Source organism: Pogona vitticeps, chromosome 4 (genome assembly GCF_051106095.1).
Source record: "Pogona vitticeps strain Pit_001003342236 chromosome 4, PviZW2.1, whole genome shotgun sequence".
In the NCBI taxonomy this organism is placed as follows: domain Eukaryota; kingdom Metazoa; phylum Chordata; class Lepidosauria; order Squamata; family Agamidae; genus Pogona; species Pogona vitticeps.
This window is the reverse complement of record NC_135786.1, coordinates 81,091,478-81,114,695: the sequence shown is the minus strand read 5'-3', so window position 1 is coordinate 81,114,695 and position 23,218 is coordinate 81,091,478. Positions and strand designations below refer to the sequence as shown.

Sequence of the window (23,218 nt, the reverse complement as noted above, 5' to 3'; positions counted from 1 at the left end):
TTCTGCAGTTACAGGAATGAATGTTGTATTTGAATGCCAATGAAGCCCTGATAGTGCTGACTCCTAAACACAGGAGGTCTGTGCATCCAGTTTGGTCATGAAATTCACCTTTGCTTGAATCACTCATTGTAGCTGCACATAGTAACAGTGGTGGTGCGTATACACTCCTACCAGGAGTTAACAATAACAATAGCGGCTACATGGTGAAAGAGTAGTTGTGAACTGAAAGGGCTAGTATGGACAATAGTGACTGTTTTCAAATTCTCCAAATTAGTGTCCAGCTATATACTGTACTATTTTGGTTAGGAAAGGGGAACAAGATTTACACTCCAGCCCTTAACCCATGTTGTGAGTCCCATTGATTTTCATGATCAGAGATTTAAGACAAGAAGATAAGTTACTGTACAATAAATTACTTCTTAGAGAATCACATGCCCCCCCCAAAAAAAACTGGGGATTCTGCAAATTATAGTCCAAAAATAAAATTTTCAAGTTTTGGTTTGATTAAATTCTAGATTTATTAAAATTGGGTGAATGTTTGTTGGGATGAGGATTTAATTTTTAGCTCCATCTTTTGGGGACTTGCACCATCACATCCTGGTAAGCAAGTCAGAGAAGCCTGGACAACCCATTTTTGTTAAATCTATACACAATTTACCCCTTGCTACTTAAAATAGGGGAAACATGGGAACAAGGAGTTGCATTCTAACTAGTGTAGAGTATTGCTTTGTTAACACATTTGCAACAGATCCTTACTTTTTAAAGACTCTTCTTAAGATACGTTATTTTAGGAAATGGCTTTTAATTTTCTAACATTTGATCAAGATTATTGCTTCCCTTGTAAAACATTGGTTATTTGCACTTGCAGAAATAAAACTAAGAAATAACACCTCCTTCAGTTTTTGAACTGTATAATTAATCATACTAATAGTGATGGTTCATGCACTCTATTCATTTAAAGAGAGAGAGAGAGTCAGAGACAGACAGAGAGAGAGAGTCCATCAGCATTTCAAATATGTATTCATAAATTGCATGGTGGCAAATGAGAGACCTTGTCAGTTTCCCCTATGATTGCATTTTGACTTAAAATGTGACTATGGACTGTTTTTTTTTGGGGGGGAGGGGGGGTTGTACCCAAACCAAAATTAACATGAGCATATGGCCGCCTGAGCTCTAAACCTTTTTTTGCTTCTGCTGTGCAGAAATATTAGGAACATATTGTTGAAAATATCTTTTCACAACTAAAATGTTTAATATTTAACAAGTTTGTTGTTACTTATTGTTTTACAGTTCTTGGGGTTTGTTCTAATAAAGTTTTAGATACAAAACAGTTCTTTTCTCTCTTTATTCCTTTTTATTCGTCTTTGTGGTGCAGTGATTAAACTGCAATACTGCAGGTGGAACCCTGCTCGTGACATGGGTTCAATCCTAGGGAGCTGGGTCAAAGTTCAATTAACCTTCCTTCCTTCCGAGGTTCAGCTGTCTTGGGAGGGATGCAGTGTATAGCCTGCATACTTAAATTGTAAACCACCCAGAGTACTTTTAAGTATTATGTGGCAGTATAGAAGCAGCACACTTTAGGTGGGAGGTGTGTTCTTAGAAGAAAGAGTTTGTCTTGTGTTACTTCTATGCCCGTCCCTGTTTTTACCACTTCACTGATGTGTCTACTTTATTTGTTTGATGAATCGGCTGCCAGAAGCCATATTCTGGCCAGTGTGCTCAGGCTGCAGTTATAGACCAAAGTGGGCAACCAGTCCTCCTCAGCCTCTTCTCTGGCCATAAGGCTAATTTTAAAACTCTTATGGAAGCAGTTGGCTCAGATCTCTGCAGGAACAACCTGTCCATTCCTCAGCAGCTGATTATATGAGGAAGAAGAGAGACTGGACAGGGTGGCAGAAAAAGAGAAAGGGAATGGAGTCACAAATAGAGTACATCAGAATGCAGAAAAAGAAGAGGATGACATAAAGAGTGTAGGGAAACAGGTGGTTCAACTACTTTGGACTCTGATCTTGTACACAAACAGGCAGGGTGCTGTCGCACTAGGAGGCAAAATAACTAATACAGTAGTTCTTATCATAGTTCTGGGGAACAGGCACCTCCTGAAAAATGAACTCATTTTTAATTTGAGATACTTGCCCAAGGTAAGTTAGATAACGGCTCTGGCAATGTTGGTACAGTTGAAGGAGATGCCTGCTTCAAAAGGGCTTTTCTAAAAGATAAAACAATGCAGATGTCATTAAATTTGTTTTCAAGGGACAAGCAGGTGGTGCAGTTTCCGAGTACGATGGCCCTATTCAGTGGGCAAAATCCAGTTGCCCAACTTTTGTGGTGGTGCAACCCAGATCAGGGGCCAGAAACATTTAATTTAAACTTGTAAAAAGCTTCCTCTTCCTCTAGGTTTTAGGTTCTGTGGCTCCATAGGGCTCGCTTTTGCCCCAATACAGAAATTTGGGAGCCCCACGATTTGGGAGGCAGCATTTAATAGTAAAAGATCTCCACCAGATCACTGTCACCAAGATTGGAACTGCCAGTGTGGTCCAGTGCTGATTTTTTTTAAGCTACTGGCCCCATCAACTGTGGCAGTAGGGAGGTTCAGAAAGTAACAGGAGGGAGAATATGAAACTTTTCATGAGTACATAAAATGTTTCCAGCACCCAATCTGGGTTATGCTCATGAGCTATCTCCAAAATGTTCTGTGCCCAACAGCCTTGCTGAGTTCTTTTAAACTCAGCCCTGTGGTTCCTTTAGGGAGGCAATCTATCTCATATTTGATCTTTTTTTCCTGCTGTCGTCAACCTTGCCCCACATTATTGTCTGTTCCAGAGAATTTTGTCTTCTTGTGGTGTGTCTAGGAAGGACAGCCTGAGTTTCTTAATTTTACCTCCAGAAAAAAACATTGAAATATATATAGTTGCAGGAACTGAGCAACATATATATTTACAATAAAATACAGCTCATTCTAGTAATAAACCATCATGGACTAAGGCAAATAATGCATTTGAAACCTACATGTTTAGGTAGAGTGTTGCCTAGAGTCCGTGGTCTTTAACGTTCACCCCATATGCACATGGTTGATTTTTAATTAAATCTGGATTTCTTAAAGTACTCCAGAATTTGCTTGCGTCATGTGCAGCCTCTTGGAATATTGATTATTTTGTCTTTGCTCATTTTTGAGACATAACTTATTGCAAACCTGCTTTCTTTCTCTTCTTTAAGGCATACTCATAAACAGACTTTCTGTGATTGATATGCTTCATGTATCACATAGTTTTCTTAACATTCATATCATATTTAAATCTACCATTGGCTGCAGGCCAAGGAAATCTTGATCCATCTCCAGATGAAATTTAAAACCAGTGTTCATTCTCTTTCAGTTTTTAATATTCTCTTGCTCTGCCTCATTAATGTCCTGATAATTAAATCTAATGCCATTGTGACATGCCCCTTGCATGTCCCTGGATTATTTCACTAATCTAAGGCTCATGCCACGTTCCTATTTACGCTGCCATTCAGTTGATCTCTGTCAACATTATTTACTTAGAAAGAGTGAAGTCCATACTGCATGTAACTTTTAACAAAACCATGTTTATTGAATACAGTTCAAATCTTGAGTTTCAAGATTCCTAAAAGACGTTAAAGCTTTCAGTAGTTTCATTGTAACACTTCACTCTTCCTAACACTCTTAACTGCTTTTCAACTCCCCACTATCTGCCTCTCCTATCTGCTTCACCCCTCCCTTTATATTCCACTGCCTCCACCTCCCAACAACTCCTATTGGTGCATGCCGGTACACTCATACATATGCATAGGCAGCGTGATCGCTATATTCCTGCCCCCTTAATAAGTTTGTTTTATGAGGGGGAACTTACCAGTTTCCTCTCATAAACAAACAGCTAGACGCATATAAATTTAACAATGTTTTTCCAGTTCTTATAAATAATGTATATTAAATTTTCCTCTCTAATACTATGTTTCTTAAGTCAAAATTTAAACATTTATGACAATCAATACAGTTATAAACATTTGCACTTAACATAGAACTTTTCTGATCATTAGGCCTTTGGGACAAAGTGCCCGCAACCACATTCAGAGACTCTTTGACGCTTCTGATCTCAAAATCAAAGTCCTGTAGAATCAGGGCCCATCTGGTGAATTTACTACAGTTTGATTGCATAGTCTTTACCATTTTAAAGGTGAATGATCAGTGCAGAGAATGAACTTTCTTCCCCATATGTAGGGCTTTAGTTTCTGCAGGGTCCAGATAACTGCTAAAATTCTTTCTCAATGGTAGATAAATGTCTTTCACTAGGTTGGAGCTTTTTGCTTACGTACATTACCGGTTGTAAACTCCTGCTGTCATCTGACTTGGTAGGAGAATGTCTGGTCTTGATTTGAGAATGATATTGCTGTGTTCTGACACTAATGACTGGTGGGGACCCCAAGTCAAACAATGTTTCTAAATTTACCCCTTGAATGTCTGCCACAGAAGTCAATGGGGATTGTTTGCTTCAGTGAGCATATGTAAGCATAGCCCTGTTGCATTGAGGGGCTTTTCTAAGCCAACCACAGTTATTCAGAGATAATTATGATCATTGTCTCCAAGAACAATGCAATACCAGAGAACGCAGACTGGAACACAAGGATATGTGCAGCACTTTCCTTTTTCCCTTTCCATGAACTTGATTGTGTGCCACCTGTGTATTTGTAGCTGATTTATAGTAGAAAACAGCTCTATTTAAGAGAGAGAGAGAGCATCTTTTCCCCAGAGTTGACAGATGGGCTGTGTTGTGGGGACATGGAAAAGAGAAAGAGAAAGATAGGTTTATATGCTGGATCACAATGCTGTTTCTGGTTGCCAACACTCCCTATACAATCTGACCAAGTCAATTTCCTGCCTCGGATCAATTTTCATGTAATCATATCCCAAAGTCTCATTGCTGTTGGTTTGGCTAGTCCGGGTGGGTGATCTGTTTTCCTTTGCTGCCTGAAACCATTTCTTTTTTTTTCTATTATTTTCCATTTTTGAAAGCAGGAGGGAGAGAGAGGGAAGGCCAACAAAAGAAAATAGCAGCTAGAGAAATAAATAGCTTTCATTTTTCTCCAAAAGATCTTATGACCTACCTGTTTCTAAATACAAATAAATAATACCTAACAGTTCCTAGAATAAGAGGCACAGCATTCAAGATCCTTAATGTAGTATAATTAAATCTCAGGACATTGAGTAGACTTACAAAGACGAGAGAACTTAAAAAGAGTTTTAAAGCTATCTCTTTGTATTGCTTTTCTAGTTCATATCGTTGAATACCACCATGATTGGAACGAACTACAACAACTAATGGTCTTTTACGCTTCATTGACCACAAATGGTTTTTCTAGTCCATCTCATCATACATACATGATTGTTTGTGGGACACAGACAGCCTCTAAATAATTGACTATCAAATCAATCAGGCTCTCTCAATGAATCAGATATGCCATTCCATACAGCAGTAAAAGCAAAGCAAGGTGTGCTGCTTATATCCTACCCCATCATGTTTAAAGCACTCTCTGGGTGGTTTATAGTTTAATTATGCAGGGTACACATTGCTAGCTGAAACTGTTTTGTGTCAAGGCTATGGATATGGAATAGAGTTGGGCAACCTGCAGCTCTTCAGATGTTGTGGGAATATAACCCCCATTGTTCCTAATCTCACTCTTGTTGGGTTATGGTAGCTGCGATTCAACAATGTTTAGAGGACGGCACTTTGCCCACCCCAGATGTAATCCATTGGCTACTGGTAAGAGTTCTCAGTTTAGCTTTGCATATTTGGACATGTAACAGGCTCTGGCAGTCCTACCCCCCGGAGCCTCTGCCAGTGACCTCACAACACTGGGTGACATGAGAGCAAGTTGGGTGTAGTGATCAAAGCATTGGCCTGGGGATAACGATGCCGACTCATTTGAAAAACCTGCCTCAATTACCTTGAACAAATCTGCCTCTTTTTAGTATTCTGTCTAACATACCTCAAAGAGCTGTTTAAAAGATCATGGAGAAGAATTATATATGTTGCAACTTAAACTCCCTGGATGATGGGCAGCATCCAAGAAAGACCGATGGCTTGGATACGCAGAAGACATACTGTATGTATATATTTAGATAAAGAAGTACCTGGTTGCTTCAGAGACAAACATAACTGCAAACAACCACTCAGGTAAACATTCGCAATCTTCACTTAATGCACTTTGAAAAAACTAAGTATGAATACCAATTGCATTGGCCAAAATCCTATTGTACCATTATGCAAAAGCTGTAAGTTCTAACAGCAAATTACCATAAGAAATCTTCATAGGCACACCAAGTTGCATGACTCAGTATGAAACGATGTTTATGGAGATTTCTTAACTTGTGGCAGTTTTGCCTTTTGTGCAACTGTGCAACAGGATTTGGGCCTTTATGTATGTGCTGGTGCGTTCTCCCAAAAATGATTTTACTGCAGTCATGCACACCTGCTGTATGCCCAGATATCTCTCATTCAGTCTGCCGTTTTCTATTGGCCCCTGTAAGCATCCCAGTGTGAACTGAGGTGTACACTGGCTTTTCCATGCTGAGCAGGCACATTAACTGTTACTCTTAGGAACTAGTGAGAATGGTCATCTTGCTGACAAGCTTTTGCCCATTTTGCCAAAAAGGGACAGGGCAAGAGGAAAAGCCTCAGCAGAATTTAATGGCCAGTGGAAAGTTAAAGCTGTGCTTTCCACCGACAAGTGGAACCAAATTAATTTTCTGAATAGTCTGATACGCACAGCAAAATCCTGCTGGCATAACTTTGTGTTGATGTAATCTGGATTGGGTGCTGGAAACATTTAACTCATGCCAAGTATCCTATCCTCCTGTTTTAGATTCCAAGACTAAGGCTCCCTTTTGCTCTGGGGAAGCCTTTGGCAGCCTTGGGGTGCGGTGGGGAAAGCTCTTTTTTAAAAAAATCACTGCTAGTGTTCCCCATCTCAGTGATTTTTTGACTTTTAAGGGCTCTCCCATCCCCAAGGCTCCCCAAGGCTTCCTCGGGGCAAAAGGGAGTCTTAGGGAGCCTCAGAACCTCAAAGGGAGGGGTGGAATAGGAAACATTTAAATCGTGTAAATTAAATGTTTTTAGCAGTCAATCCATGTTATGCCAGCACAAAGTTAAGCAGCATGATTTCGCTCATTGAGTTTTAAAGAAAATTGTACCTTGATGTACCAGCCAATGATCAGTTGAAGTCTAAAATGCTATTTTTCATAAATTCACAGTGCATGTAACGCATTCTTTAAAAAGTAATGGTGGCATAGACTTGGTAATAAAGAATGGGCCTTGGACCAGCATTGCGTTTTGAATACATAATCCAAATTTTATTAACAATCAAACTTTATTTAACTTTAATAAAGTACTGTTGACTCGTCCTAGAGATGGAAACATACTCTGGACAATATAATTGCAACATAAAACATATGGCATACAATATAGTATTGTAAAGGGGGGCATTATGTCCTTGTAGCCATATCTTGAACATTTTTAATACAGATGTACATAACACAGATACAGAGAAGAGAAACAGATGTCCTAATGAAATACCCTGTCAGTGGGGATGGCTCATTGACTCTACATAACATGTTTTCTGGAATTGTAAGGTTGACTCTTACAAAAGATCTTTTTGAAAAAACTGCAGTGGTGTACAATAAATAACCATAATAAAAAAGAGAATTTCACAAGGTCCAAACTTTATTTCTCAGTGGTCTTAATTCTTTGTTGTGTTGAGTTTTTTCTGGTCTCCAGAGTGCCCAGACCAGGTCACGGTCTCTCAAGGGCTCCATTCTGTTGATCCTGGAATTATACACATTGTCTTCAGCTAGAAAACACATTTTGTTTTAATTTTATCAGGAATACTGCCATTGTATTTGGAACTTTATAGATGATAACAGAGGACTCCTATTTGCACTGCAGATTTCCATTACAACAGTGCCTTGCTGGATACAATGGTCCAAGGTAAGCTGTCTAGGTTTTTTTAGTCTAGGGGAAAAAAAACAATTGTGCTCAATAACCAGAGCATTACCATCCATTGTCACTGTCTACATTTACTATGAAGAGCAATTTCCTAGTGGATGAATGATTTGCTTTGGAGATCACGGTGGATGGTCCTGGTTGAATTGTATAAGGAAAGGCCACAGCTCATGTGGAAAGCATATGTTTTGTTTGCCGAAGGTCTCCGGATCCTCACCCAGATCTACCAAATGCTTCTAATTCCCACTGTCAGTTGATCAGCACATGGCACCCTCTTTGCCACCAGGTCCCCCTACCTATCAAGGATAGCCATGAACTCCATGCTGTTTCCAAAGCCCCAGGGATTGCTACATGGTGATTTTATGCAAGCACAAGCAGAGAGAACGACCACAATCTGTGTAAGAGCCTAACCCTTGCCTTTGCACTGGTTGCCCCCTACACCTCAGGTGGGAATGCCATGAATTTGTGCCAAGAGGAGGTCATTGTGCCATAACACATTACAGCAGGAAAGGGCAATCAGTAAGAAGTAAGATGAAGGACAATCATGAGGTAGCATTAAGAAGAAAAGCTGTGTCTCCTACTTTTGAGAGTGGGTGCTTTGTGCATCTCTTGCTCTAGTTTGTTTGTTTCATTTATATACCACCCCATTGGGGCAAGCTTACTAGTTTACAAGTTAAAACTTAAAAATTCCACAGACCCCACATAACATAACATTAGAAGTTGGATTTCTTAATAGAGTGAAATTTTGACTTGAAACCTCTAGCTACACCGTAGAAAAAGATTTGAGTACCTATAGAGCACAATTAGCTTTAAGTCCTCCAGAGTAAACCACTCCTTGTTGCCTGTTCTCATCAACTAGCACTTACGGTCTCAATAACTTACTCTGGTAAGAGAAAGAATAAAAGTTCCATTTACTCACAGTTCTGAATAGATCAAAAACAGTGTATCATAAAAAAATAATGACTGGTTAGATGAATTGAGCTTAATTGTCCCATAGCTACATGACTAACTAAGTACTGACTGCACAACTAATGGCCACAGATGATTATATAACACTAGCTGACCACTGACTAAAAAGAGCAAGAAAGGACTCTTAAGTAGAGAGACAGGGCTCTCTTCCAAATCTGAGGCAAAGGGAACAATTGGTTATTGCTGGATTGATTGACAGTCACCACAGCCCCAAAAGGTCCCTCCCAGCAAAACCTCTTAAAGATCGCATACAAAGGTTGCAAAAACTCTCAATAGGATTTAGGCTGCCCACATTTTTGCTGAGTTCAATACGAAACACTCCCAGAGAATTTATTAGGATGGATCATGGTAGATGCATGAGTTATATAACAATACTTTTGCTATGTCTACCACCAAGAACCAAGTGCAAAGTGCTTTGTATGTAAGCAGAGAGCAGAGCAGAGTTGGGACCATTCAAGATATCATATTTTGTATGTACTCTTTGAAAATTCCCTGGAATCTCAAGATATTGCAAATTGAACATATATTAGTGCTTGGACAAGTCACAGCCTAGAATTGACACAGTTCAGAGAGACTACCTCATAGGGCCCTAAATCCTGGAATCCAGCAGTGACTTGTGCTAATAACTAGGTTCAATGCTGTGCGGTCTTGAACTGGGAACCACATGTTTGCACAGGTGCCCACTTATAAAACAGGTGCATGAATGTCTAGCACCATAGGAAAAACTGGAGTGTATTGAAGAAAACAGGAAATTGAAGAATATGGTTATAAGTTATTGTGAGGTAATTTTAAACTTCATACTGAATACTGAAGGTCAGCATTGAGCTTGTGGTTGTGGTCAGGGTTTTGTATACATGTGACCCCAATGGGTATTCCATTCATGGGATCAAACCATTAGAAACCAAAATACAGAGAAGAGCAGTAAAATGGAAAGCACATGGTGAATTACAGAAGGATGATTTTCAGAGGTGTGTGTGTGTGGGGGGAACACACCCTCATCCTTTGATCTCCAATGACCTCAAACATTCCTGCATCACCCATTGGAAATAATATTTATCTTTTAAAATATTTTGTGACTGAAATATCTCCCTCACACCCTCTAGAGCAGTGGTCCTCAACCTCAGGCCTCCAGATGTTCTTGGGCTTCATCTCCCAGAAATCCTGGCCAGCAGAAATGGTCGCGAAGGCTTCTGGGAGTTGTAGTTCAAGAACATCTGGAGGCCCAAGGTTGGGGACCACTGCTCTAAAGGATTTCCGCAGTGACCTAGCTGGCCATGTTTTGCACCCCCTTCGATCACTTTTCCTCCATCCACTCTGGGTTTATATGATTAGCCAGTGCCATTTATTTTTTAGGGTTTTTCGTGTTGCCTTTAATGTTTTTATCCTTGTTTTCTATGTGTTGTAGTGGCTCAGTGCTAATGGGTGGCGAGATACAAATTAAATGACTGAATAAAGAAAGAAATAAAATAGTGCTTCCAGGTAGCCATTTTAATTGGTAGGGCTTCTGGGCTGTTCTAAGTGACGTCTGGCTTTGAAAGTACTCTGCTGACACAGCTGAGGGTAGGCCAAAATGAGGCAAAATTGTCAAGCCCCCTGCCCCTTCAGGCCACTAGAGGACTTGGAGCAAATCATATAAAATCTGGGATGTGTGGATGGTGGGATCTTTCCTTCGATGTCTCTGATGTGCAGCAATCTGTTGTCTTCCAGATGCTTGTGGCTCCAGCCACACTATAATTCCCAGCCAGCCCAGCAATGGGTGATACTGGATGGAGATGAGTAGTAGTTGTAATTCAATACATCTGGGGAGCAACAGGTTGAGGAGAAGAGAATTCCCCGCAGCAGGCATTCAATTGTATTGCATTTGCTAAACAAGGCATGGATGTTTGTAGCTTGACTGCAAATTGTGCTTTGACACCATATCCGTAATTCCATAGCAAAGCCTGTGTTGCTGGAACTCTTGCTAGAGCCAACCGAGAGACAAGGCGTGCGGGGAGGGGGGGGGAGAGAGATGCTTGCTTCTATTGCCTTCAGCAAAGCAAGCATCACACATGCAGTTCCAATTACCTTTTTAATGATGTTTTGTAAGCTAATGGTTTTTTTGGCTGACCTGATGACTTGAATTCAAAGACTGCAAATATTGGCTATGCAGATTTGATACGAGAGCTCATGCCTTTAAAAGCAACACTCTAATCTAAACCAGAAAATACAGTTTGACTTTGCTTTGCATGCACGCCTCTCCCACTTGTTGAAAGTTGATGTGGTAAAAGAGTTTATTATCTGTAAGAGGGCTGGGGCAGGAGGGATTGCTCGTCCCCACAGGGGCAGTTGGAGAAATAAAGTTGCTATGGTTTGCAAGCACAGCTGTTATGGGAAACAATGGTAAGGAGGGAGGTTGGTGGTTCCCACTGAGACACTGAAGGAAGGTTTTTGGTGTGTGTGTGTGTGTGTGTTTGAACCACAGTGAATGCTGACAGATGGTAATGGATATCCTAACAGAAAAAAAATCTGTTAGTGCAGAAGCGTCAGGCTGCCTTGAAGTTGTGCATTTTTAAAATACAGATCATCTTTCGAAAAGAAAATAGTTATTAATAAAAAGAGGACTTTGAGCAGATCTAACAGAAACATGGGCAAAATGAAATGCATTCTAGGTTTTTTTTCTCTGCTCTTGCAATTTTATGTGTATTTATTCTTTCCTTTTGAATCATCCAGCTCTCCTTCTATGAGCTCTGTGCCATCTGCATCACTCGTCTCCTGCACTTTTTTACCTTGCAAGGTAAGTCAGCCTGAGAAAAAACAAAGCATTTTTTTTTAAAAAGGGGGGGAGACACATTATTGTTCCTGGCTGTGTCATCTGATGCATTGTAGCCCCCTAAAAGGTCAACTTGTGCAGCCTCTTGATGGAGGAATTAGAGAGGGCACACAGACATTACTTCCCCTCCACCCATTTCCTGCAAATCTTCCTATCACAGAACAAAATATGCAACTATCATATGAGTTTTGCACCAACATTTTAAGTCAGGGAAATGTCATGGTGGAAAGAGTCAACCCGCTCCTCTTGTGGGGCCAGTCTAACGCCCACCCTGCCAAACAGCTGTTCTTAATACTGTTAAGCAAGGACTGCCTGCATTGTATCTATTCTGTTCCTTACTAACGCTTGTTAAGTTACCTTACAGTTAGGCTACTTTTTCTGGATATTGCATATGTTCCCCCGGTGAGAGCAGCTATCTTCCTCTAGCACAGGTCTGTGTGCTGCCATATCCTAGCAGCAGAGCAAGGGTTTGTCCTAGTCAGCAAGAAGGACCCAGTTCAAAGCCTCCTTGCACAACATCTCTGAAAATGACTTTGTGTGTACCTTTTTCCCAGGACCACTCCATTCTTGCTCTGCATCTGCCAATCAATCTGTTTCAAAGGGTTGATCCAGCGTGTGTGTTCTGTGGGTCTAAAATGCCTTCCTCTGATTTGGGGGGGATTTCTCTGCCGTTTGCATAACAGCTCCCTACCTCCAGCAGGGTTTTCTGAGCCTGCGTAGCATATTTCAAGGGGGCCTAGAAGAGCTGCTGCTGGAGGCAGGGAGGGAGGGGACTCTCTTTCAAAAATTCACATCCATATCTCTAAAAGGCAAACAATGCACATTCCTTATTTATTTATTTATTTATTTATTTATTTATTTATTTATTTATTTATTTATTTATTTATTTATTTATTTATTTATTTAAAAATCGCATTCTGTGTTCGTGCAAAAAAAAAAAAAGAGAGAGAGAAATTCTCTACATGGCTAGCAGAATTTTAATTTAAAAAATATACGGAAATCAGTTTTAAATATAATAATAATAAAGGATATAGCCAGTCTTCCAACTATTTTGCCAAAGAGCCAAGTGCCAGAGGAAAAAGGTGGCTGACAGTCATGCACACCTTTTAAAGTTATGTACAAAGATGGCTGTAGATCCTGTATTTGACACAAGCAGAAGGCCACTGGCAGGCAGAGAGAGAGAGACCTAGGTTGCTCTCCATATCTTATGTGCTAGCAAAACTCAGATTTGTGTTCTCTTGTCTAAATAAGCGAAGCAATTCAATCTCTACTTTTGTCTCACTAGGCATGTTATTAAATCCAAATCTGCTTGCAGGTTACCAGTGTGTACCACAATGTCAAATTGTTATAATCACTGAAATGCTTTATCTGAACACGTGTGAGTGCACCTGCCTTCACTTGAACTAGGAGTCACTGTGGGCAGAAGAAAAGAGCAGCTGCCCTGAATCTGGTGGTCGTGGTCTCTCTTCTTTTTAAGTAGGAATAATAATAATCCAGGCAGCAGCATGGGCTACCACTTGAAACACAACCACATGGCAAGCAAGCTACTTAGGGAAGCAGCTCCTGCATGGCTGCATCCGCATTAACCATACAAATGCAATTGCCTGGTTACAGGTTGCGTGAACAAGATTTACGCCATTGGAGCCATAAGAAAAAGATTCTGCTCAGACAAAGAGGCTGGTCGTCGGGCAGAGCTGCCTCTCTCTCGGGTTGCTTCAGCAGGCCACTCACGTGGTAGTTTGCAGACACAGGGACTGGGACCTGCAGGTCACACAGTGATGCTATTCTGGCTTTTTTTTACAGTGCAAAACATTTTGCTCCCCAGACATGCCCTTCCCAAGCAGGATCAGCACTTTAAAAAATCTTGATGCTCTAGACAAATGGGGGTTTAGAAGAGTCAACCTTTTGGGCTAGAAGCTCCCAGAATTCTCCAGCCATCTTGACCATTAGATCTTCTGGGCAATAGTGTTCAAAGAACTAACCATTCCTGCTTCTGCCTATTGCCCTGCTCCATAGCAAGTCCAGCCCTGCCAACTCCTTCCACTGCTGTAATAAAGAATGTATTTAACACGATTCCTTCATCTTCCTTGTGGGTTCAGTTCTGGTATTGCTCCACTTTGGTGGGGGAAAAGCAAGTTTGAAAAGACGGTTTAGAGCAGGCACCATGTTGTTGCTATACTTCCCTCACAAGCTCCTAAGTAGCTTCTGATTTTTTTAAAAAAAAATGCAGTGTTAAGTTTAATTTAATGCTGCTGTTATTATTGTTGTTGTAACACAGACACATCTCAAGACAGGAAAGTCTATGGCGTACGCATGTGTTTTATAGTTCAAAAATCAAGTGGAGATCTTTCACGTAATATGAGAAGCAGTTCTGAACAATGACAGTGTGTTCTGCTTGTGGATGTGAAAGCCTGTAACACATATTGTGATGCTGGGCCACATCCTGGGTGAATTTAGTAGAAGAGCTCTCAAACTGTTTGCGTCAGTCTTCACCACATGAATTGTGATGATCCTGTAGACCACCCTTCTCTTATACCCCTGGGTTTAAGCCCTTTAAGACTTACTTTACCAGGGAGTTTGGCTCTGCTTATCATACGAATCTGCCAAATTCATGTATGCAAGCTCCCCCAACCCAGCTTCCCACGCTCACATTATTGTTTCATTCTGGCCACTCTGCAAATCTGGAGGTGCAAAGCGTGAGAGCACTGCTAATGTACCCTATGGGAAGCTGTGTTTTTTCTCCCCAGACTACTCAATTTGCCTAAATTATGACAAAGTGTGACATACATGTAACAGCAAGTGAGATTAGCTGATGCTGACTGGCTAGGAACCAAACAAATCCTATATTTACATATACAGTGAAAGTTACACCAAAACTGACTCCTTCAAATGAAATCTGAATGCCTCAGTTGTTTTTCAGTTTGCACGTTCCTTATTGCATGTTTTGAGACAAAGGCAAGGTACAAGGAAATGGTATGCCGCAAGGACAGAACAATTCTAGAACTGTATAAAGTATGCAGGTTAAGTATCTTGCACCTCCAGATTTTAAAATATAATTTATTTGCAACACATCAGACTATTTACACCCAAAAGTCAATTATAACATCTGTAATAATTAAAAACAGACATGGTATTGGACAAGAGCTGTAAACCATTTTCTAGAAATAGGTGGTCTCCACGTATCATAACAATCATTTCCACTTTTTCGTGGAAAAAGTTGCTTCTAGTTCTCTGGTGGGAAAAAAACCTCTATTTTTGTTACATATATTTTTTACCACTGAATGATTGAACTCATTTTGAAAAAGAAAAGCAGCAGCAGTCTAGATGTTTCCAACACTTCCCCTCTGCCAGAAGTTTAGTTCCTGAAGGTGAGCTCTACAAATCAGAATTTACTTAAACAACTGCATAGAATTATTTCTTATTCAGGTCATTCCCAACTGTGGCTGTGCATGGTTCACACACAAGAAGGATAAAGGGAATTTTATGTATTGATAGTTATGGCATCATTTAGAAAGCACAAAGGCTGACCAAAACCTTTATGCCACTGTTATGCACCAGCTGCTATTATATCTTACCATACCATTGACTGATCACTGGGGGAGAGATGAGGAAGGTAAACCACTGTGAACAGAGATAACAATTAATTCCACTGTGTGCCTCTCACAATTTCCTAGTTGGAACACCTGCAGAAAGTAGTGGAATCCTCTCCGGGACATGTGGAGAACTTCCATGGACTTTCCTTGCCTCCATAGTGTATGGGCTCCGCATTAGCTAATATTGACTGATAGAGATAGGATTTTGCGTGTGTGTTGAACTATAGATCCCACAATTCTTTATCCTGGGAATGCTACCTGGCAGACAGACACCTTATAGACACCTTAATGTGGCTCACATGGGAGAAAGGTGGCGTGGTAGTCCGTACCGCCTCTTTCCACCTCTGGCGGATTGCCCGGCTGCAGCCCTATCTCGACACAGGGGTACTCACCACCTTGGTGCATGCACTCATAATCTCAAGATTAGACCACTGTAACACGCTCTACGTGGGGCTGCCTTTGAAGCTGATGTGGAGACTTCAGGTGGTGCAGAACGCTGCAGCCAGACTCCTTACTGAAGTGAGAAAATACCAAGACATTTCTCCAACTCTGGCCGCATTGCATTGGCTGCCCATGCATTTCCGCGTCGACTTCAAAGTTTTAATGCTTACTTATAAGGCCCTAAACGGTTTAGGACCTCGATACTTGGCGGAACACCTGCTCCCACCTAGGTCTACCCGGATCACCTGCGCGAGTCAGGAGGTGAGGCTGAGGAGCCTGACGCTGAGAGAGGCCTGGAAGGAGAAGACACGAAACCAGGCCTTCTCGGCGGTGGCTCCTCGCCTCTGGAACAACCTCCCTCTGGAGATTTGTGCGGCCGCTACGCTGGGTGTCTTTAAAACCCAATTAAAAACATGGTTATACATCCAGGCCTTCCCTCCAGCCAATTCTTCAATTCTTTTTCTAATTTTCCTTATATTATTTTTTCTTTATTTGATTGTGATTGTGATTGTTATTGGATGATTATGCACATTTTTGTATTTTTATTGTATTGTATTGCTTTATTTTGTATTGGAAGCTGCCTAGAGTGGTCTGGTAGTCCAGATAGGCGGGGTACAAATCAAATCAAATAAATAAATAAATAAAATTTAAGCCTTTCAGGCCTAGCTTCCTGTACAAAAAGAAAGGTCCCAACTAGCACTGGGGTGGGAGCAGGCAGCTTGGGTGGAGCTAGCCTCAAAGCCTTCCAATTTAGGCCTTTTTCCTATGTCACGTGCATTTAGGTGTCTGTCAGATAGAACTTCCAGAATGCAGAATAAGTGCCCAAAAATCCAATCCCTATCAGTTGAAACATTACTTAGTGTAGTAAGTAGCACTAGAGTAGGCTCACTGAATCAGTGGAAATTTGATGAGGCAATTCCTCTATAAGTTCCACTGATTCAGAACAGGCCTATTCTAGTTCTGACTTACATGCAGAAGTAAGTAAGAACTAGATTAGGCTCACTTGAATCACTAGAATTCATGGAGGAGTAAATTCCAAATCCCCAGTAATTCAGTGGGTCTACTAAACAAACCAACAGGATTTTAAACAGCATGTTTTCAAAAAGGAACATCTTCCACTAGTAGGGAAGTCAATGCATACAGTCAATAGAATCTGAGATGGCCCAGCACCGTACAATTCTTTGGCACTACAGTTCCCAAACATGGGACAACTGTTGCTCCACCATTTCATTTTGGATTGGGCATAGACCAGACTTCTGCTGATAATCAGTTTACAGGGCAGTCCTATGTCTATCTACCTATAGATGCCATTGAATTTAGAAGAATTTCCTCCTAGGATTTACCTTTAAATTGTTTCAGTCTACCCAAATAGCTGTGGCTAAAGAGGCTGAGCAATAGCTACAAGCTTACATAGCATGAAACTAGTCAGAGGTTCAAAGCAGGATCTTCATTCAGAAATATAAAAGGAAAGCTGAGATTGATTGAAAGGATAGCCATGATAAAGAGATGTGCCAAGGAGGAAGGGGGAAAAGAGATATACATAGGCAATAGTACTTAGATTATTTTAAGCTTTTTGGAGGCAGGTGTTTGTGAGCCACAGCTCATTGCTTCTCCCTTTTCAGATGAATTAACTTATTTGTAACCTTAGAAAAACAGTGTGTAACAATCTCTGAAATCTTTTTCTATGACCATGCAAAAGTTCTGCCAGGATCTCTCTATAATTTGAAAACTGATGAGGCTGCAGCAAGCAATCTTCATCCTGGTGAACCATGACGATTCCAGCACAATCATCAAAAGGATTTCAGATTGTCTGAGGTACATATTTTTAAGGTGTTGGGATCACTGACTCAGAAAGAGGTACAATTTAATATGTCGTTTCTTGTTTAAGAAAAAGGGATACAGCAGATAATGAATTTACAGCTCTTATGATTCTTGTTTAGAACCCAATGAGTGTCACTTGTAACAGAGAGACACACTCTGAATAAATTAATTTTTAAAGAACAGGTGGGACCAGAACTTGGAAACTTAATTTTACACAGTCGTTTACAGTTAAAGTTCCAAGCCCGTTACAAGCAAGATAGCACTGTACTGTACTCACCTTTTGCAGATGCACAACAGTTAACTGTTGAAATGACAGTGGTTTTGACTTGCTTTTAAACTTGATTTTAATCCTAGCATATGTTTAATTGTTTTTCAAATATGATATTTATATAGTGTTTTTAAATCTGTTGTTTTATCTGTTGTTAAACTACCTTGGGTCTCCTATGGGGGAAAAGGCGGCATCTAAACAAATAAATAAATAAATAACATAACATAACTGCTAATTGACAAGGTGCTGTTCTCCTGTTGTTTCCATGCCTGGCAAATGTCCAGCACCTTGTCAGTTAGCTGAAGCTACTTCCATAATTTCTCTTGCATGCATGCACATAAAAATTCAGCAAGATTCTACCTTCAGTGAGTTATACCTATAATTTTAAAATGAACTCTTTACTTTCCTGTTCTCAAAGCTAACAAATTCACTAAGGACCTAATAGATTAGTTACTTTTCAAAAACTTGAATGAGGTACAACCCAAGTCAACTTCAACTATGTGCTATTCCTCCTCCACCACTTAGAGAGGCCACATCCCTTTAACTATAAAAGGAACAAAATAATTAAGTTACACCACAAAAAGGGGGTGTAATTCTCCATTAGTAAGTTAAAATCATGATTTTATTTATTTATTTATTTATTTATTTATTTATTTATTTATTTATTTACCACCTATCTGCATATATATATATATATATATATATATATAGAGAGAGAGAGAGAGAGAGAGAGAGAGAGAGAGAGAGAGAGAGAATTATGTCAGTTATTTGAAAAAGAATTAATTGCAAGTAATTGTTACAAGCTCTGGCTACAGAAGTGCCATCAGCACATATTTATAATGTTGTTAGTTGTATAATTCTTCCCCACATATGCTTACCATTTTGCAAGCTTTTTAAAATTAAAAACAAAATTGTGTTTTACACTCTTTTGCTCTTCCCCTGAAAATCCTGCACTGCAGCATACAATCCAACTTTATAAAGAACGGAAATGATATACATTGGAAATCTTTCCCTTCCATTATGGGAAAGAAGTCATTGTAGAGGACAAGTCAGGGATTGCAACAGTATCACTGCAACTGAGGCTCATGGTTTTCAAAAATTATGCTGAACAGCTGTAAGCGTTTGAGGGAGATAAAACATGACAGATATTTGGATGCGGTGACACCTTCACTACATTAGCTTTGACTTATATATGGACTGCTAGAAGGAAGGTAGCTGGAATAAACTCTATGGTGTAAAAAGGAAAATTTAAAAATGCAGCAGAAGGAAGTTTTATTTAAGTTGGCATTGTGATTATTCTGTGCCAGCAAGTCACACACACCCCCCCAACTTCTGGCAACCTTATGAATGAGTGATCTCCAAAATGTCATTTCTTAGCAGCCCTGCTCAGTTCTTGCAAACTCAAGCCTCTGGTAGGCATTAATATTTGTTACAATGCTACAAGTTCAACCAATACACAAAGGAAGAGTCAAAAACAAATGTGTACCAGCTAAGACTGCCAGGTCAGCAGCGCCCCATTCTCTGATGGACAAAATCTGAGATCAGAGGGTAGACATTTGTGATATTATATGAAGGACCCTTGTGATGTCATTGGGATGGGGAAGGCAAGAGATCTGGAAGTGCTTCTGACCAGCTGATTGCAAGGATAACAAGGAAAGTATGGGTCCAGAATTTAGGTGAAAAACATAACCGAGCAGGTGATATGACAATCTTCAGGAGACAAATGCTTATTTCTCCAGGATGTTCACTGTTGCTAGGCTTCCTTCTAGATGCCGTGTTGCTGCCCCAAGGGCTTGTTCCACAAGAAAGCTTGTACATTGTGTTGGTGGCACTCCTCTCCCTTTCTTACACCAAAGGGCATGACTGGCCCAAGTGCATGCACCTACTGGCTTTCTCCCCAATGCACATCCCCAACTACTGTCTTTTTGTTGTGCCAATCTTTTATAAGCACAGCACACATGCACATTTTCACTGAGCACATGAATCTCCTGGCATCAGTGGAGAATGAGTACCTGGGATTTAAAGACACCTCATGCACACTAAAACAATTTTTCTCCCTGCCTAGAACAGAGCACTGCCTCAAGGTCTAGCAACTCTGTGGTCAGAGAATGTGTAATTTTACAAGTCATTGTCTTCCACAAGAATCCACTATACAGATATTACCTTAAGAGTAAATTCTGCAGTGATCCTTCATTTGCTATCAAGAAAGGTAGAAACGTGCTTAAGCTAACAGCTATGTTTTCTGTCAAACACAATGACCAGAATTCTATTGGTGTCTGTGTAACTTGATGTAGCTAATTGGTTAAATGCTGGGATGCTTCTTGGTTGCACAACTATGCATATGACTGAGATGTGCCTTGCCAGCTGCATTTAGCCACAGGCAGTTACACATTCCTTAGACAAACAATAGGTTTATGGCCAATGACCTGACAGTGTCTGCTGGATCAGACCAAATACCTAGCTAATGTAGTAGCACTCCTTTCCAGCAGTTGAAAACCAAATGCTTATTGGAAATCCACAAGCAGAACATGACCACAATAGCCTGCACACTTATGTGCCCTAATAACCGATTTTCAAAGGCATACTGACGGTCTGACAGTATATACCCACAATGACTACTAACCAGTGGTACCCTGCACATATTGATGATTCTAAATATGACTGACCAGAAGCAAAGGAACAGCTCCAAACTGTGCAAAGAATGTGAATACCAGCAATTTCCAAGCACGTTTTAACTTTAGGGCTACTACAGCAATACCTTGATCGGGCAGCAGCAGGAGCCTGATAATGTCGCAGACATGATGGGAGACAGGCAAACTGCCATGATGGCAGAGAGCATTTAGTTTTTATTTTAGCTGTGATGGGTTGCAAATTTTTTTCCCAGTAAGTGAACAACTTGCCCAAGCTCTTTTGTGAATACCTTGTTATTCTCGGCACATGCTACAAAAACTAAAACTATGAAGTATTCAAATGGGCTTAAGGCATTACTGTGGTGTTGCACACTTTCAGGATTACACTCAGTGTCAGTAACACTACCTATTGTAGCAGCACAACTAGACTTCATGGGGTGTATTTCAGTGTTTTTGAACAGAGTGTCAAATATTGGAAAAATAGACCAGGACACATGTCTGGTTTATCTGTGTGCTGTCCAGCCAAGATGTTGGTATGTAGAGACTCTTCAACACTTTCCAAACAGTTACTTAATTACTGCATATAGAACTTACCTGCTGCAGCACACATTTTGTGTCCCTTGCACGAATTTAGATCTATTGGTTTGAAAATCTGAGAGTTGGAGTGAAAAAAAATATTTCCTGAACTTCATTTTCTCAACATATAGCAAAGAGCTTTGTCTCCCCACTTTCAATGCATTCAGTTAAAGGAGGGCGACATCAGTCATATCAGTTTCAATTACTTAACTAAATATACATATGAATAAAAACAATTGTTCTGAAGCAAGAAATATACTTTGTCTCTCAATAATGCATACATTAGAGAAAGTTTCCCCCCCACCTTGATTTTGGTTTTGTGTAACACAGAAGATGGCAGTGCCGTAAGATATAAACTCTTTAGGTTTCAGAAAACCACAGATTTCTGCTTCACCCAGGGCAGTGACGTCCAGTTAGAGATAGGCAGGAACCTCAGTTCAGAGGTCTGGCCCAATTTGTCATTGCGCTCGCCCAGGTGTTGTGTGGGCACAGTCCCCTCCCCCCCTTTTGCCTCCCCTACATGCTCGCCCATTACTTGGGAGATGCACACTTCCCCTCCCACCTCCCCAGTGCAACTACCCATTTGCCTTTTGCAGCGTTTCTTCCCTCTTCCACCTTCTCCTTCAGCTGTCCACTCAAAGGCAGCGCTGCTGGAGTCTTTGCCCAGCCTCCCTTATCTGAGTGGGTGGCTAATGGAGAAAGCGGGAGAGAGAAGAGACACTGCAAGAGGTGAGAGGGGGGTAGTTGCACTGGGGAGGTGGGAAGGGAAGCACGTGTCACCCAAGGAATGGGTGAGCATGCAGGGGTGGTGGAAGTGGGAGGGTGCCGTGTGTGCACAACACCTGTGTGAGCATGATGATGAATTGGTCCAGGCCTCTGAACCAAGGTCTGTGCCCATCTCAACATCCAATACTAAGTAGACATGAATAACTACAGTGTTCTAGTGTCAGCCACATTGTACACACTAAAATTTTCATGTACTAAGCCTTAGTTTGGTCAGATTTTTGTTATGCTCTGTGTTTATTTTCATGTTGAATGCCTATAATGAATTGCAGCCAAGACATGGGTGTGGACAGATGTGTATACAGTATATCATGGAGCTGTTTTCAAGCACATAATATGCCCTGCTCAAACATTTGCACTCTAGCTGAATCAGTATCAGGTTTTAAACAATCTGAGGATGTTAAAGATTGCACTGATCTATTTACTAGAATACAGCCCTATAAATTATAGTGTAGAATATATATTCTAGTAAAAGAACCAAGCTGGTAGGAAGAAAGACATTTTTAAGTGCCCCGATAGTCTGTTCTCTGCTTGTAATGTTCATCTTTGATGTTTCAAGAGCCTTCATAATTAAATGGTTTCATGTCAGATGGCATAATCACCAGTTCAGAAGAGACTGCCAAAGCATTTAACAATGTGCATAGAGTGCAGTCTTTCCTTATTAGCTAGTAAAGTCCAGCTGTTCTTCATAAACACTCACAATTATACCATTAACACAATAACGTGTTTGCTTGGCATGCTACAACAGAAGGCTTTATTTAGGTCATTTGGAGAACACTGGCAAACAACATTTTGCCAGCTTGTGGACATAAGCTTCAAAGTATAGGCTGCATGTAACTCAAATACAAGTAATACTTTAATAACAATAACTTACAGATACAAACTAATGATGAACTACAATTTCACAAAGAATTGTAAACATTTTGCACAATTGTCAGTTTTGTCTTTTAGGCAAAGTGCTCTTTTGATGATAAATAAATTAACAAACACATAGCTAGAATGGACTACTTCCAGACAATACAAAAAAGGTGTTTCTTTTTAATAAGTCTTGTAAACATATTTATGGAGAAAGCCATAAAAGTGTCTTGCAGGCCAACTATTACTTACATACCTGGGCAACAAAATTGTCTTCAAAATGCTTTGGATGCTATTTAAGGTTAAATGGACTTTCACTGACAGAGTAGAATAGGTGACTCAAGGGTACCTCCTTAGTCTCATGTCCCTGATATAAATGAATTAGCTGTGACTTATTGGCAGCTGTGTCATTGAATGGGGTAGCAAAGGCTGGAGTCCAAGAGCAGAAGGTGAGTGAG

General features: G+C 40.4%; 2 protein-coding genes across 4 annotated transcripts in view; one reads left to right on the top strand and one right to left on the bottom strand.

Moving 5' to 3' along the window:
- The window catches only part of SLC44A5 (solute carrier family 44 member 5), a 253,809-nt gene extending 252,479 nt beyond the window's left edge, over window positions 1-1,330 (top strand). For both annotated transcript variants that reach the window (XM_072997807.2, XM_072997808.2), the window contains exon 22: window positions 1-1,330. This exon is cut by the window's left edge and continues 6,207 nt beyond it. The gene's annotated coding sequence lies outside the window, so the exon portion shown is untranslated.
- The window catches only part of LHX8 (LIM homeobox 8), a 43,759-nt gene continuing 21,658 nt past the window's right edge, over window positions 1,118-23,218 (bottom strand). For both annotated transcript variants that reach the window (XM_020794709.3, XM_020794711.3), the window contains exon 9: window positions 1,118-23,218. In XM_020794709.3, coding sequence (XP_020650368.1) covers window positions 23,142-23,218 — 77 coding nt within the window. In that variant the 3' untranslated portion in view covers window positions 1,118-23,141.